This window comes from Haliotis asinina, chromosome 12 (genome assembly GCF_037392515.1).
Source record: "Haliotis asinina isolate JCU_RB_2024 chromosome 12, JCU_Hal_asi_v2, whole genome shotgun sequence".
Lineage (NCBI taxonomy): Eukaryota > Metazoa > Mollusca > Gastropoda > Lepetellida > Haliotidae > Haliotis > Haliotis asinina.
Window position 1 is genome coordinate 2,204,073 of NC_090291.1, and position 18,744 is coordinate 2,222,816.

Here is an 18,744-nt window from a genome sequence, read left to right on the forward strand (position 1 = left end):
TGGTGGGGAAATATAAAAGGTCGGAGATTAATTTAGTCTTTGTCAAGAAATTAGCCGAGTGGAATAAGCTGAGGGTATGTTTCCTCAAATGAGGGTCAGTAACGTCGGAGTTGAAAGAATCAGCGAGGGAGAACATACCCATCGACACCACTCGTGTGATTACAGATGTTCCTCTGGGTGCAGCGCTATAGGGCCCAGCTGATCGACTGCTTCACGGTGGGTGAGATGGAGGTCTGTCACGCAAAAGATCTTAGCCGTGAGACATATCTCCCACAGGTCCTTTCTCACCTGTGAGTGAGACATCTATTTGAGGTGGTATCTGACATACGAGATCGAATTAAATGGTTATTACCTGTGGTCTGATCATTACTGTCTAATCTCCTGATTGTAATTTATTGATAAGTTTGCCTTACTTCACACGAGTGAGTCAGTTTTTTAACACCGCTCTCGGCAATATTTAAGCTATATGGCAGAGGTCTGTAGATATCCCTGTGGTATAAGAATGGGACAATGTGGGTGGGGTAGGGTGCGGGAATGCGCCCCCATTTTGTCCTGAAATTTTGTTAAATGATCATTAAAACTCGGATGAAAATGAAATGTGCGTCCCCCTTTTCTCAATAGTTTGCCCCCCCCCCCCCCCCCCACTTTCTCAAGACGCTGTATCCGCCCCAGAAGTATGGGGGAAACGTTCGAATAAAGTTTCACACGACGCATGAGCAGTAAGCACAAGGCAGGATGACGTCACAAATGACGTCACTTTGATAATAAGAATGGGCAAAACCATGCATCGACTTAATGCTAAAATGGTAATTTTAAGTGTTTAGGATTATTGCTCTCAGATACCATCTATATTACAAATCGTTCTAGAATGTATCTCACTCGATTTTTATCACTAACTCATGAAATCAGATTATCGATTGGAGCGATCTGACCGTGTATTGATATCTGGAGCAGTGGGTAATGTTGTTTTAAACTACAAACAATGCACTTAAGCGGGATGTGAGAGATGATATAACAGTCAAGGCGAGGGGACTATGTTTTAGGGACATTCCTCGAATTTCTCCAGCTAAGTGGGAGTTTATACAATAGGTAAACGTGGACGTGGGTCAGATTCTAAATGATTTCCGATTCTGAACTAATTACGTTTTCTTAAATTATGTGACAGTAGTAATTAAATGTCTTCGGTATGGATCGTTATGGAAAGTAAACTTAATGACTTCAAACATTATACCCATACGGGGAATGGAACCTGGATCCTCGGCGTGCCGATCGACGCTTTAACCACTGGGCTACCCACATGAAACAATCAAGCATCAAATAAAGCATCAAAAAGAAAAAAAAAAGAAAAGAAATATTTCTGGTTGCTATTCACGCAGCATGGTGGTAGCTCGTATTGCTTACGCCACATTTGGTGGTGACACGCACGGAGATATACCGATTGCGGTGCCACACAAGACAACATGCTTTATCACCAGTCTTATGTCACCTAATAAGTCTGCAACACAAGGCAGAATTCAACGCACGCATGCTCTGTGCAGGTGCGCTCCGGCTGACAGTGGATAACAGTAGATGACCTCCGTCTGATTATCGGGGGACTATTGTCTTACCCAGTGAGTCCAGGAGATCTAAACATGATCTCTAGGACAGTGGAATGTTTGAATGCAGTGTGAGAAATAGGCAAACAGGCCTACAAGCCCGTGGCTAGTAAAAATCAATGGGTTTGGGGTCATCAATTCATCAATCTTGTACATATATTCTGGAGGGTGATTCATTGATTTTGTACGGGAGGGCGGGCGCTCACTTTGCCCATTAATTTAAGGGTGTCATTCACATTGTACATGGAACTCCATAAAAATCATCATCACGCCCCTAGTCATAAACTATGAATGGTCCCTCAGTAAGTTAGTCGTAACTTTCAGTCATAGTTCGCCCGACTGACCACGGAATTTGAAAACATTTCGCACACTGAATGATCCCGAATGCATGAAACATGTTCTGTTTTTCTTGTAGTTCATTTCCTTTAAACGGATCGGGGGAATCATACATACCACGACCTTCAGTGAACGTATCGTGTATCTGAGCTGCATCAAGAGATGTGGGACCAAGAGACAGAACTGTGTTTAGAACATGATGTGCAAAAGCCGGTTTCAGTCGTCTCACTTGTCAAAAGAAGTAATGTACATGATATGTAAAACTCTGTTGAAAGTGGTTAAATAAAGTCTTCACTTCATTTTTTAGTCCCTTTCTTAAACTTGTTCAAATGACTGAAGATTTTAGTCTTTTGACCAAATGACTGATCGCTACAGTGAGTTTAGTTTTACGCCGCATTCAGCAATATTCCAGCTATATGGCGGCCATCTGTAAGTAATTGAGTCTGGACTAGACAATCCAGTGATCAACAGCGATCTGCGCATGTGGGAACTGGTGACAAGAGTCAGCTAAGTCAGCGAGCCTCACAACGTGATCCCGTTAGTCGCCTTTTACAGCAAACATGGGTTGCTGAAGGCCTATTCTACCCCGGGACCTTCACGGCTCTGATCGTTAAAATCTTTTCACAAAAGGACTGGTTTGACAGACTGGCCGCAACCTATATACGTGATGTGTTACATGTTCTACACAATAATTACTTTCCAAATCATTTCCAGAGAAGGAATGAAGTATGGAAGCGTATAAACCGCATCCTGGGAGAAGCATTCCCACCATCAGGATAATCTGTCCTTTTAGCATTCACCGAACTTGCAATCACATCAACCAGCTGTCCTAGTGCTCCCGAGCCGAACCAAAGATTAATCGTTCACGCAGGTTCAGGTTTATTTTAAACAAAATGATCTTAGAGTGACGGCTGTCATAAGTCTGTGTTAAAGTACAGGTTATACCATAGTCGTAACGTTATAATCGCTTTGTATACACGGCTCCTGTCACAGAATCAGCTGTTCTCAAATCCTGTAAACGGAGAAGATTTTAGTTTTACTGATTTCATACATGAAAAAAAAACCGCACACTGACAGTAGATCTCAGTAGCAGGAGGGTGAATCTTCGCTCATCTTTCAAAATTCTTCTTGCTTTGCTCTGAAGAACTGCCTCTTTAGTTCACTTAGTATCAACAATACATAATTCCAAATTTGTAAATCTCAGAATTTCAGCTGACTTTCAACAATCCTTGCAGGTCAGAGGCAAACCAGCTAAATCGGGCATGTCATCGTATCTCAATGACGTAGCTAGATCCCCACAGTATACCAATCACTGGCTGGTCAGGTTCGTACACAGTTAATGGATGAACGCATATGGAAGTTGAAATATTGCTTGGTGCGGCAGTAAAGAGTGAGTGAGTATGACTTTACGTCACTTTTAGCATAATCCCAGCAATGTCACGGCGGGGAACACCAGGAATTAACTTAACACATTGTATCCATGTGGGGAATCGAACCCGGGTCTACGCATATATGGGTAAACGCTTTCACCACTAAGATAACCCATCGCCCCCCATGCAGTGAAGTCAGGCGCACGCACGGGCACGGGCACGCACACGCACACGCACACGCACACGCACACGCACACACCGTGAACAACACTGGCCGGGGTATATGGTTACAAGGCGTCCATTATTTTCTTCCTTCCTGTTATTGATACCGACTGTGGCCACGACACTGATGCTTGTCTACCTCCCCAACGACATCCCCGCTCTGGCAGCGTGGGCGGATAACACGTCCATCCTCTCGTGTATCTTATCTTCAAAACAAAGTCAATTATCATAATTAACACCTGCGAGATACCTTTCGCCAACACCTGACACTTGTCTGTCCTGTCCCCGCGGCAAGCAGCGCGACTTGATGGGCTCCATTGTTTCCGGATGATGATGACGATCTTTGATATGTGAAATTTCTAAAGGCCTTAATGTAGGAAATATCCATTTGATGGGTGCCTTAGCGTTATAAAACGTTTTAGCCGATTTGACTTTTGCTTCTAGGGTCTTTGCTCTTCTACGTCTTAGAAATGGTCGTTTAAAGAATACATACGTTCTTTATGACGACATACGCTATTGATGATCTCGTGCTGTCAAATAAATGGTTTCTTAATTTTAGCTAGCCTGTCTCTATTTACACAATTTTAAGCGCATTTACAGCTTTTGAAGCTGAAAGGTAGCAAACCCGATACTGGTAATAACGAAGAGTTAGAGAGTGAAAGTTAAGGTAAAAGCCACATAAAGTAATATTTCAGTTGGGCCAACAAGTCAAATTTGGTTTGTTAAACCTAATGTGAAAATACATATTTGCAGTTTAGTGCGAGAGCAAACTAAACATATTCCCAGAATTTCAAATGGCCAGTGTGAATCCAAGTAGGTATTTGGGGGTATTTGGGGGTTTGAGGATCCTCTCAGAGCCTCGTGTTTGTCTTGGGACGGAAATTTGAAACTAAACTCACTCACCCACCACCATGTTGTATGTGCATGCTGGGCCACGTGGCTGTATGCGTACTGCGTTGACCGCCTCCTGAACATGCCAATTAGAGCTCATGTCACCAGTCAGTAGACCCTACGCAAGGTCAGTCACGGCGAGTCCTTGGATGGGTGACCGTGTTCGGCGGCTTTCCTCCTGAGAGTTCATGTGACTTATGTCCTGCTGAGTCTCATTAACAAACTCAGACAATGTCCATCGTTTCTGCCCATCCGAATTTTCTCGTGTGAAAGCGAAAGGAGACACTACAAACAACTATGGTTAAACCGAATTGTTTCTTGAGAAATGGTTTTTACGAATGGATTTTAGTTTCAACTTTTAAAAGACTGTATTCTTTATTTAATGACGAGATTTAGGCAGCATGTCGATCGTTAACTAGGACGGCACCGACTCCCCTTTTAGAAGAGGGCGTACAGTGATTCATAATTCACATGACTCTCTGGTTACACCGATTATTTGGTGTTTGCGCCTATTAAGTGTATTTTTTGTACCGTACAATGTGACTGATATAATATTAAGTCCGTACCAGACCGCCAAACGTTTCCAGCAGCCGAGCCTTGTTTTGAGATTTCCTTGATTTCCAGATTTCCCTTTGTCAGTGCACGCTGTACGACGTGTTTGCAAGGATTGGAAGGAACGTAGTGTTGCAATATACAAGTTATTAGACATCAAATGCTAGTGATTATTATTTATATATCTAGTTGAATGATTTGATGTCATTTGGGGACGTGTCATTGTACTAAGTTACGCAAGAGGACTGAACAGTCGGCAGGAAAGGTGTGTGTTATGTAATCAATGTTTTGACTTGCAGAACAAAGCAAAAATGACACATATGGTGTCATCCTACACAAGTGAGCAAAAATATGTCTGTTCACCCGTCAGTCACTGGGAACCCGGGGGATAAGACTGACTTCCGGTATACAGAGAAAATAGATCATATTACCACCTGTCTAAAACCTGACAATTCAAGAGATGGGAGTATGGCATAACGCCACTTTTAAGAACATTCCAGCAATATCATGTGGGGAATCGAACCCATATCTTCAGCCTGACGAGCGGACGCTTTAACCACCAGGCTACCCTTCTGTCCCGCAAGGGACAGGAACAAATGTGCTCAAACGTACTTATGTACATGATTTATGAAAATAACTACAGTACTGCCTTAACACCACTTCGGCAAATGTTCATTGAGTGATTTCTGGTCAGGATGTAGTAGGCATGGCCAAGCTCTCCAGACTGTCCATTGCGGAGTCCACATCGGGCGGAGGTGGAGCGTCCACAGTCATCTGAAACCAGGAAGTATATTTCTGAATGGTGAACAAATTTCTCAAGGGGTGATGCTGTAACTAATTATATCTGTCAGATCAGCGTCAGCAACTCGCCATAGAGTTGCGTCCCTTGGGCACAGCAGAAACCTATACATGGGATACGAATCCCGGTTCTATCATGTTATGTTTCTATGTCTGTCGGCGTAATACCCGTCCTCGTGACGGTGATTATACTGGTAAAAGTTTGAGACCCGCATTACTTTGGGATTTCTTCCGCCATTAAGCACACACGCCGTGATTTAACTGGAATACTTTCCACAACAGCGTTGAACGAAAGCTACAACACATGAGTACAGCACAAAGACTCTGCATCAGTACAAACGATTATTACATGCATACAACAATGATGAACACTCACCGGTTTCGCCCCTGTCGACCTGGCAGACTTCTGTTTTTTCTCCTTCCCTGACAACACAACTTTATGCAGCTCCCCAAATTCTTTGTCGGCGCTGGCCGTCTTCGCTTTGTTATGAAAATTCATCTGAAAACGTGAAAATGCCATTTGTACTCCTTTGCTACTGGACTTACTAACGGGGCAGTGGGGTAGCCTAGTAGTTAACGCGTTGGCTTGTCACTCTGAGGACCCGGGTTTGAATATCCACATAGGTACAATGTGTGAAGCCCATAACTGGTGTCCCCCGCAGCGATTTTGCGCGAATATTGCTAAAAGCGACATATAACAACCAAACTCACTCACTCGCTTATTAGCTCCGAATGTGCAGCAATGGTACTTTGCATCCCTACGTCTGTCACTTCCATAAGCACCGTCATCCATGAGGGACAACTTCCAATACAAGACAATGGGGCAACTGGAGGGTCCAAGTTTCGGAAACCCAGGTCCTCATGACCTCTAACCATCATTAACCAGAACCATCCCGACATACTCGATCATCATATGTATCCATTGATCAAATATAACTTGATTTTTTAAAATGAACGTACCCACACGTCTTTGAATCGCGGTTAGAACTGATACACCGAAGTGTGTGTGTGTGTGTGTGTGTGTGTGTGTGTGTGTGTGTGTGTGTGTGTGCGTGCGTGCGCGTGCGTGTTAGGGGTTGGGGGTTGAGGAATAGGGGGTGGGGGTTGAGGAATAGGGGGTGGGGAATGAGGAATAGGGGGTGGGGAATGAGGAATAGGGGGTGGGGATGGTAGGGGAACATAACCCAAAACACATCCTTACAGAAGGTGACATCCATAAATTCCAACTTCACATTAAATTATTTCATGACCCAGCAGCCCCTGCCCTCTAGCCCCACCCCAACAGATCAGAACTAAACTCACTCTACCCTACCACTTGTCCCTGTCAACCTCGGGACATCATCTCACCTTTTTTAAATTGGTCGAGATAGTTTTCGTCTTTCCCTTTTTGACTCCGGACATTTTGTGTGAAATTGAATCCTTCCGTACTCCATGGGTGATCTTGTTCTTCTTCCCCATGTTGAATGAGTTAACCACCAGCAACTCCCGGTCCCTGACACACGGAGAGAAGTCAACAAAAATATACATACAGAAACCTATAACGCTTAGTTAAATGTGACTTATGAACAAAATATTAGCCACAGGGGCTGGTGGAGGTAATGTGTCTCATAAACAAAATAATATTAATTTTGTTAATTGACTCTTCAGTAAATGCCCCATAGTCTTCAGTGTTGGCGAGGCGTTCCTTCCAATACCCGGGCCCAATACTTGTTGTTAAATTCACATACAGTGTGAGCTTACGCAGTTCAAGCCATTACACAATTGCTATGAGACGATTGCTATGAGGCAACTCCTATACGACAATTGCTATAAGACAATTGCTATGAGGCAACTGCTATACAACTGACATTAGCTATTGTCTCCATTTGGGATCAGGAATTACATTTTGTTCATCAAATTTGAAGAATAAAAGACTGGTAATACAAAAACAGTGGAAAAATATTCAATGAACATTCGTCAGTTGTATTGCGGTTTATCTGTCACTGAAGAACGAAGTTCTGAGGTACGTGGCATGACATTTGACTTAAACAATGCTCAGAACTCACATCCAGTAATTCTTCGCATCTTACGGTGCGTGCTCGCGGGGTTACATTGAAGATGAATTTCTGCACTACTTTGCGGGAACCAAGCACAAACCTCATTCAGATGAACTGCAGAAGGATCATGCATCACATTGCTGAACAACATACTTAGATATCTTGCATGTGAACAGCTGTGTTTTGGTGTTCAGTTAAGAATTTGCCAATTTTCACAGAGTTTCATCATTTATTGAAGTCAAGATGAAGTAATGATTTCAACATTACAAATTTGTTCTGCAAAACAGTATGGAATATTTCGCAAAATCTATTTCTAAAAGTTGACTGAAGTAAGTGGCTACATTTACACTAGTGAGCCTAATCTTTTGTTGGGTGGGATATGACACTGTGGACTGGAGGCTGGCCTCCGATGTCACGCTGTGTGGGAGAGGCAGGAGAGGCTGGCAAAGTTAATAACTGTTGTCTGTTGCTTCTCAAAAACACCTACGCAGAGAAATTGGAGTAAATATCTACAACATTAAAAACCCCATCACGGATGTACTGATAAGTGATCGTTTACCCCCACACATTAAACGTTATCAAAGGCAATATGGAGTTTGCAGTAATGATGTACTTGATATTGATACCCTGCAGAGGGATCCCTACTGATGTATCAAATACGCAGTCATGTGACATCTACTTGATATTAATGGATATTAATGTTTGGATTCTTGTATGTGTGTTTGATTAGTCTCTGAACCATACAAGACGGCGGGGTAGTCTAGTGGTGAAAGCGTTCGCTCGTCACGCCGAAAACACGTTCAAGTCCATACATGAGTTGACTGTGTGAAACCCATATCTGGTGTCCCCCGTCGTGGTTTTGCTTGAATAGTGCTGAAAGCGGCGTAAAACCTGATTCACTCATTGAATCTTACAAGACACCCACTTGTGCCCAGGTCATTTTCTGTCGACCATCTTAGATGAAGTGAGTAAAGAACTAAAACAAAGTACTATTTTCCTCATCAGAAAATCATTGCAAGACTGTCCTTTGTTCGAAAACAAGACGAAATCAACGAAAAAATGCTTGTAAGTCGCATTTTTAGAGAGGTGTCATTGAGATCGGGTAGTGATGCTTGGTGACTTTGTCGATATATGTCACTGATATATGTCACTGGATAACAGATGCTAAAGACTGACGAGCAGTTGATCTGTACTGGTTCTTGGCGTGTGCGCATGCGCAAGTGTCTGCGATGCAAATCAACGACTGTTTCGCAGTCTTGACACTAAAACAGACTTCATAAAAACAATTTTTTGTTTTTCACAGTGCTTTATAGAACCCAACGTCCGTCTGTAAATCTGCATATTTCTGGATAGAGTTTGGCGAGTGTGGTTAAACAACCCGCTTTACAAAAACAAGCGGAAGTGGTAGGATACTGTAAGAAACGCCTCCGGAGCACAAACCACAAACCAAGAGTACACAAAAATACATAAAACCTCAGTCAGCCTGTCCTACACTCACATCTAGTATACTCAAAACAGTTTCCTATTACCAGATGATTAAAGCCTAAAAACTAGGAGCACAATGACAATATTAATTACAGCATGCACGCACGCACATGCACCTTCACTCACTCACTCACATACATACATACATACATACGTACGTACCTACATAGATACATACATACATACATACATACATACATACATACATACAAATGTATACAAAAATCAAATACGAAAGCAGAACAGTTTTGTATCACGTGACGTATCTCCCCATTCCCTCAAAGCTCCTGGAAATTTCCTCAAAGGGGCTAAATACCAGAAAATTACTCCGGAAACAATGTCACTACAACTTTACCTACATACTATTACTCCTCGGCTGTCCGAGCCGGGACAAAACGTGTTCAATGTGCCGAGAGAGACCTGTCAGGGCGGACAAGAGGGGGTCACGGAATCCGAGCGGGATGTCGCCATTGTTGGGGGTAAGGGCTAAAGGCACCGGCTATTTTCCCAGCATGATGATCTGAGATGGTGGCAGTCATACGGGGAGAGGGAGGGACAGGTGTCACGATATCACCGCGAGTTCATCATTGCATGCATTGACCGATATTGCTGTAGGGAAGTCAAGCTGGCGTGATTAAGTTTGCCTCTACTACCATCGCTTTGATGAGAAGGCCGGTTACATGGTGCGTCAGCTTCACGTGGGAGGGAGACCTGAAGAAATCAAGTTGTTTGCCACTTTGGTGAAATCAGGGAGCCTATATAGAGAGGGAGAAGAAACTCCTCGAAAAGCCGGTGAACGTATGTCTCGGGTCGATACGTAACCGGTGTAGCCAATATGGTGGCAGCGTAGTATTTAAGATTGAGCCCGGTTTGTTTTCAACAGCTGATTAAGTTCGCGGAGTGTTGTAACAACTGAAATCCTACATGTAGAAGATAGGTTAACTATTTTGTCACTTCAGTTTAAGTCAAATAATTGGTATTAGTGTCGTATTAGGATAGTAGATGTGTAGTAAAGTTTCACATCGGTATGTTATAGCTCACTGGCTTCTATTCTGGATTCACCGCGAAGATAGACGAAACTGTGCCGATAAAAACTTCTTCCACACATTCGTTTAATTTTTAGAAGGAAAGCATACCTTTAGTTGAAAGGTATTTGCAAGTAATAGTGACAGTTTTATGGCTTAAAAGAATTGTTAGGGTGTAACTGAGGTGTATGACAAATATGACATTTTGCCATTGACATGCTATACGCCGTTGTTTGGGTATTCCTTGTTACTTCCGCAAAAACATCTTTCACATACACCTGTAATTGTTATAAGGGGAATATGCTATCAGGTGAAATGTGTTTGCAAGTAATAGTGATAGTTTCATAAATTAAACAAAATGTTAGGGTGTATGTGATGTATGTGTAAAATATGACATATCGCGATCTGATCTGATCCGCCATTGATGCTTGTGATGTTTGAGGGTTATCGTTCCATAATGTCTTTCTTTCTTGTTGATCTTATTATTTGACAAAACTGGAAAGGTGTTTTAGAACGCTTTGAGAGAGTTTTACATTTTATTTTTGAGGGCAGTGGTACAGTGTCAGTTAACAGTTTGTTAACGTCCATTCCATTCCCCACATGCAATAAGATATCTAAATTAATTATTAATGTAAACAAAAATGTCTCAAAGCAGATTTTTTAAAAGGACAGCTGATGTTAACACGTGTTCTCGAGATAATTTTGCGTTCTTTAACATGTTTTGGGAGGGAAGGTCGCGGTGTAACATTTATTCTTTCATTCATTCACATGTACATCTTTCTTATATTCTTTTTCTTTACTCCGTTGATTCATTTACATAATTCTTGCTCTTAATTCTTACTATAATTCTGGGATTTGAACCGACAATCATAAGTTCGAAAAAGTTTTGAGCGACTACGCGGTCTTGTTGGGTCGGTGGTTAAGCCTAGTGGTTAAAGCACTCGCTCGAAAACCCGGGTACGATTTCCCGGATGGGCACAATGTGTGAAGCCCATTTCTGGTATCCCCCGCCGTGATATTACTGGTATATTGATAAAAGCGGCGTAAAACTAAACTCACTCACTGATAGTACTTTGCAACAAACAATTCCTCTCATGTCTTATTACTAGCAAATTCTTTGAAAGAAACAACACATTTCACGAACACCAAGTTTGTGTGGGCGATTTCATAACAGCGTCGTGATAACTGCCCATACAACCGGGGTGTCATATGTAATAGTGAAGCTGTGCATTCCGTGTATACTAAGGTGGACGTGTTTAAAGGATATGACAAATATCCCCCGCAATAAAATTACTGAAGCATTTAAATAATTCGCAATGCTCAAAACGTTTTCGGAATAAGTGACATTTCCACAAGTACATGGTTCGCATTCCTTCTCATTTTATTGTTCATGTCGTCACACGTGTAACTTCCGGACAGAAGGGGGTTTTAGCTACCATGCTTGTCTTACGAGGAACTAGCGAGATCGGGTGGTCAGGATCGCTGACTTGGTTGACACTTGTCATCGAATCCCATTTGTGTAGACAGGTGCTCATGCTGTTTATCACTGGTTGGAATTTTCCAGATTCGATATTTAGAGACCGCCGCCAGGTAGATGGATTATTGCTGAGTGCGGCGTGAAACTGTATACACTAACTCTACCCTTTGTCCCTGGCAATCTCAGACTTTCACCTCACCTTTTTCAAATTGGTCGAGACTGTTTTTGTCTTTGCTATAAGTACGGCGTTAAACAACCTACACATGAAAAAAACACGTTTCATTAAAAACTACGTCGCCGGAAGAGGTAGTACTCCCACCTAGTATCTGGTGTCATTTATTTGATGTGTAGTCAAGTGCATGATGTATTTTGTACTTTTATGTCTTCGAAAACAATCCTGTGTAATGTGGAATACAGTTCAATGAGAAACACGAGACCCAAGTATATGTAACCTTAGTACACCTCCTACGTGGACACGGAAACAGAATACACTCACGCGGTAAACACTAGCGTCAAGGAAATAACGACCATAACACAGGTGCCTGAGTTAGTTTACTTGGCTGCCGTTTAACGTCGCACTGAATGTTCCAACAATATGACGGCTATGACACAATCAGGTGATTGATATCATGAGCAACGAACCACGCCGTACCGAGCCTGACCACCCGATAGATACTACTGAAAATGTATTGTTGCATGTGGGCCGTGGGGTGGCCTAGTATGTAGCGCGTTCGCTCGTCATGCCAAGGACCAGATTCGATTCCCCACATGGGTACAATGTGTGAAGCCCATTTCTGGTGTTCCCCGCCGTGGTATTGCTGGAATATTGCTAACAGCGGCCTAAAACACAACTCACTGACTTGCACAAAGATTATAGGTAGTAATGTCTTTTGTTGTTTACCGCTGGCTGCACTCAGTCATATTGCAGATATATGACAGGTGCTTGCAAATTATCGAATATCGGCCCCCATTTCACAAACTGATTGTACCGCTGAGGTGATCGTAACTCCCATAGTGTAACACAGACATACGGCAGTCGTACAGCTGAGGTGATCGTAACTCCCATACTGTAACACAGACATACGACAGTCGTAGAGCTGAGTTGATCGTAACTCCCAAACTGTAACACAGACATACGACAGTCGTAGAGCTACGATCACTTTGCGAAACGGGTCCATTGCCACTAAAAGTCCTACGACCAACGATCCAACATCCGGGTGCGATGTCACGCAATCCACCAAGTCACACAGCCGTACCACCTCAAGACTGCAGCTATTTCGAAATGCAATTTCTATCCACCCGTTGTAGTGACGTGCTTACCTCTGTTCAGTTGTGTCGGAAGAACTTGATTCCCAGCCAATTGAGGAAGATACAAAAAACGGCGACGATGATGGTGCTCGGTATCAGCAGGATGTAGTACACGACGTCCCCTTCCATACACGCCTGCAACAACACACAGCTTTCTGAACAACAACTAGTGAGTGAGTGAGTGGCTGTGAAAGGTCTGTCCTCGCGTGACGAGTAGAGAGGTTTTATCATGACATGACCGGGTTTATCAGATGGTCCATATCGTACACCACCCACTCAATAACAACATGAGCTGTTTATCAGATGGCCCATATCATACACCACCCACTCAATAACAACATGAGCTGTTTATCAGATGGCCCATATCATACACCACTCACTCAATAACAACATGAGCTGTTTATCAGATGGTCCATATCATACACCACCCACTCAATAACAACATGAGCTGTTTATCAGATGGCCCATATCATACACCACCCACTCAATAACAACATGAGCTGTTTATCAGATGGCCCATATCATACACCACTCACTCAATAACAACATGAGCTGTTTATCAGATGGTCCATATCGTACACCACCCACTCAATAACAACATGAGCTGTTTATCAGATGGCCCATATCATACACCACCCACTCGATAACAACATGAGCTGTTTATCAGATGGCCCATATCATACACCACTCACTCAATAACAACATGAGCTGTTTATCAGATGGTCCATATCATACACCACCCACTCAATAACAACATGAGCTGTTTGTCAGATGGCCCATATCATACAATACCCACTCAATAACAACATGAGCTGTTTGTCAGATGGCCCATATCATACACCACCCACTCAATAACAACATGAGCTGTTTGTCAGATGGCCCATATCGTACACCACCCACTCGATAACAACATGAGCTGTTTGTCAGATGGCCCATATCATACACCACCCACTCAATAACAACATGAGCTGTTTGTCAGATGGCCCATATCGTACACCACCCACTCGATAACAACATGAGCTGTTTGTCAGATGGCCCATATCATACACCACCCACTCGATAACAGCATGAGCTGTTTGTCAGATGGCCCATATCGCCCACATTAAAATAAACTCAAACATCTTAACGCCGACTACAGTAAGCGATTATCATAAGCATGAATGAGTTTTGTTTTACGCCGCAATATTCCAGCAATATCACTGCGGCGGACACCAGAAATAGCATTCACACACAGCAATCATGTGTCAATCGAACCAGAGTCTTGGGTGTGACGAGGGAACCCTGAAACGCCTTGGCAATCCTACCTCCCATACTGGCTACAAGACGTGCTACATCGGACATCACCCTCACAACAGAAACACAGGCAGTTTATCACCTGTAAAAATATTGTCACACCATACAATTTCGGTAGTGTTTCTGTAAACCCAGACTTAAATTTAGCTCGACAAATCCAGTCCCGAAAGTGGGGCAGATTTGCGGCTGGTCTAGATATTAATTTGTTTTCCTTCTAAGCCAGCGGATTACCACGTTGACGAGATGTTGCAAGAATAAACGTTGAACGTGTCACTGACGTTACAATCAATAGCACCGCAATTACAACGTGTAAACCATATGCAGTTGTCTGCAAGCCAAGTCAGATAAAAGAGACACAAGGTGCTTATCTATCATTACTGTATCACGTTCCACGCCAACACCAACAGCTCATTGTCTCAATGCTGCAGAAGGGTCTTATTATCCCAACACAAAAGAAAACCACCCTTAAAACTAACAACAGACGTACAGCAGGTAAACAACACTGATCCTCGCTGCACCGGAAGATTAGCACCGATTATCTCCCCTGACACGGAGGCCACACCATCAGTCGGGAAACGTCATTGCGGATCACCTGACACAACTCAATGCGTTCGTTCTTCCCTAGGTGGGTGCCTACAGGTAAGAGGAGTTGGATATAGCTCCCATTCTGCAGGCGAACATGTAGCGGTCTGGTTAAACACACCAAAGAGACTCGCGTGACTTGAACAAATACATTTGAACTTTGAGGTGGAGCTTAGACCCTTACTGAGAGAGCTACACACGTGATTAAACATGGATGCCGGTGTTTGTGAAGGGTCACCAATTCGGGGTCATTCGGTTGCCCCACCAGGAACTCGTACAGACCATGGTGTTCAGTGCAAACTGAAGTCGCGGTTTCATTGCTTCCAGAGTATACTAATTCTCCTCATCAGCCCGTGCTGGTCAATTCAGGCTCGGCTGTTTATCCATGTCGTGTTAAAGTAACCCGACAACATGGGATGGGTCATTGTTCATGATATCAATCACTGGATTGATTGACTAAAATAGTCACATTTCATCGTCGTCACATGACAGGAATATTGCTGGGGTGGAGTTACACATCAACTAAACATAACATGAACACCGTGCGGTGGGGTAGCCTTGTGGTTCAAATGGTTTTCCAGGAAAATCCTGGTTCGACTCCCCACATGGGTACCATGTGTATAGTCCATCTCTAGAGTTCAATATTGTTGGAATATTGCTAACAGTTGTGTGAAAACTCCACTCACATAATTTCAGATTCTTCGCGTACGCTTGGATATAACGCACGGTGCTAAAAGCAGTCGACACAACGCCGACAACGTGAAAACAGTGACAACTATAAACTTCTCTTTGGATGACACTGGACAACAGAGGTAGCATAAATCAACTCGTGAACCGGGAACATGAAAACCTCTTGTACAGTTCAATCCATATTTTGTACGCGTGAAAACCACAACACAACAAAAGAAATTCTACAACTGTCAATTGAGGCATTCTTCAACTGTATACAGAGTGGAACGTATTTGCAATTCCATTTCAGACTGACCTACTACCAAAATGTATTCAATGAATTTCGTTAAGGAAACGCGCTGTATGTTGCCCATTGATAGCACTCGCGAGGCCGACCGATTTACTACACTGTACTCGTGTACACAACACCTTCTGTCTGAATGAAACACCTTGGGAAGATGATAACGTTCCGCCATTAGTGCTTTTCGTCAGCAAATAAATAAATAAATAAATAAATAAATAAATAAATAAATAAATAAATAAATAAATAAAAGGACATTACTCTGAATAGCCCTGATGTGTTTTCATACAATGAAATATATGTGGTACAAGCGCACAGAGTATACAGTTTAGATATCACACATATCCTCAAAAATGCATAGATAACACCATGGTTGGTGCTGTCTGAATTTCGGGGCAGAACAGTTCCCCAGTTAGTGAATATGGTTTTACGCTGCTTTTAGCAATATTCCAGCAAATCACGGCCGTGGACACCAAAAATGAGCTCCACACATTGTACCCATGTGGGGAATTTGAACCTAGGCGTGACGAGCGAACACTTTAACCACTAACCACCGCTTTAATCTCCAGATGAACCTTTTTTCTCTTACATGTTTTGTTCGTAACCAGGGGAAAAACAGCTTACTCACAGTGCAGACAATATATCGTTGTGGTCAGGTCAAAAGTTATCCTCGCTGAAGGAGTTGGTGTTTTGTTTGTGAACGCCTCCGTATGATGATAACACGGAGCACGGAACCTCCTTTCATGCTCACAGATACGTGCCAGCATCAGGCAGGGGGAGATAACCCACGTGGGGGTTGGAATGCGGTGTTATGACCCCTTTGTTCTTTTTAAATCTAGAACTAACAGTGAAATATGTAAGCTGGTTGTTTATGCACACTGATTCGAACCTTGACATCATACGTTACAAGCGAACTCGATAACCATTAGGCTACCTACTGACATTCAGTATGAGAGTTAGGAAGCTCTACCATAACCAAGCTTTCAGCAGAATCTAAAAATATCCTAAACAGTCTATGATACCACAATTTGATGAGGAGTAGCCTCCCCTCTGCATGCAGGATCCACTGATGGTTTATGGATTTGCCCTAAATTTTGTCTCGATATGTCAACAACGTACCTATGTTTATGGATTTCACGACACTGGTAACAAAGCGTGTTATGAGTGAGTTTAGTATTACGCCGCACTCAGCAATATCCCAGGTATATGGCGGCGGTCTGTAAATAATCGAGTCTGGACCAGACAATCCAGTGATCAACATCATGAGCATCGACCTGGGCATTTGGGAACCGATGACATGTGTCAACCAAGTCAGCGAGCCTGACCACCCGATCACGTTAGTCGCCTCTTACGACAAGCATAGTCGTCTTTTAAGGAAAGCATGGGCTGTTGAAGGCCTATGCTACCCCGGGACCTTCACGGATCCGTGTTATGTTAAGTGAATTTAACTGAATACTTTTCAAAGTGCCTTGGAGTGAAAACATGATTAATCAATGACAAAAAAAACCCAAAACAGTAAGCAGTTAACCATCTAATCTCAACTCAGTCTAAAAGTAGTATTCAAATTTACAAGTTCCAAGCCGGGAAGGAAACCCCCGAAAGTGATAATATCGACGTAGGCCAGAGCCGTCAGAATATTTTGCACGTAAAAAAACTTAACGCTGACAAAATATTCCGAGCGGACCGGGATTCACACTCACGACTTAAGATTCCTGGTGTGCTCAAGGGCGTCAACTCTGTGCAGCAAATGGTTGCCCCTTAAACGAACGGGCCTCATCTACGCCTGAGGCCAGGAGATGTTAAAATTTCCATACATCTCTAAACTCAAATTTTGGTGACGCAATCTTGAAATTGTGATCGTGAGTTTAAACATAACTTTACACAAAACAATTCTCAAGTATCTCGTACAACACGTATACACAGAATCACAAGAACACGACGCGCCATCAGACTAAAGTCGGACATTTTGCATGGGCGATGGTGTCACTCTAGTTACAACACGGCAAGTGCGCATTACATCCCCAGCAATATGAGGTTCAGCAAGTTATGTCCAATGACAAACATCTCACGTGGAGAAGACATTCCTGGTCACTCGTCCTCGCGGAGGCTTGGCCGTGTAACGTAAGCAGATGCCCCGTCGTAAATGACGCGCTGAATGACACGGTGTTCTTGTGCAGTAGTCTTTCAGTATCTGTAACACTGTAACATCTTGTGAACTCGAGCTGTGTTTTTTTTTTTTTTAAATTTTGGGGTTGAGTGGGTGGGTGGTGGTGGTGGTGTGGGGGTGTTATATATATAAAATATTTAATTAAGATGTGGATCTGGATTTAAGTGGGGGTGTGGGGGTGATATATATATATATATATATATATATATATATATATATATATATATATATATATATATATATATAATTTAATTAAGATGTGGATCTGGATTTAAGTGGGTGGCCCTCAGGTTTGCGTGGTCCAGAATCATCCAATCACAGTCATCCTTGCCGTCGATGGAATACTGATTGCTGCGACGTTTAACAGCATGCTCACTCTCTCAAAGTGTCTGTCATGCCAGGTGTGGCACACACTGTCTACACCCTCTCAGCAGACAGTGAGTTTGGTTAGTTCAACTGTAAATGCGTTTGCTTCCCCACTTGGCCGAAATCAGTGAATCATTTTTTGCGCCCTCGCCAAAATTTTGTTTGATTGTTGTCAAATCAGCGTGGAAAACGTATATTCATATTCATTCATTTTAAGCATCGTTGGCACATACGATTTCACATGCGCCCCCTTATAGCTGGAAGGGTCCGG

At 42.9% G+C, this 18,744-nt stretch overlaps 1 protein-coding gene across 1 annotated transcript in view; it reads right to left on the reverse strand.

Moving 5' to 3' along the window:
- Window positions 1-5,575: 5,575 nt before the first annotated feature.
- LOC137258195 (uncharacterized) overlaps window positions 5,576-18,744 on the reverse strand; it is a 40,637-nt gene continuing 27,468 nt past the window's right edge. The window contains exons 2-5 of the mRNA XM_067795775.1: window positions 13,108-13,230; window positions 7,112-7,256; window positions 6,141-6,263; window positions 5,576-5,740 (exon numbers count right to left, since the gene is read on the reverse strand). Of these exons, the coding sequence (XP_067651876.1) occupies window positions 5,657-5,740; window positions 6,141-6,263; window positions 7,112-7,222 (318 nt within the window). The 5' untranslated portion in view covers window positions 7,223-7,256; window positions 13,108-13,230 and the 3' untranslated portion in view covers window positions 5,576-5,656. The remainder of the gene's footprint in view (window positions 5,741-6,140; window positions 6,264-7,111; window positions 7,257-13,107; window positions 13,231-18,744) is intronic.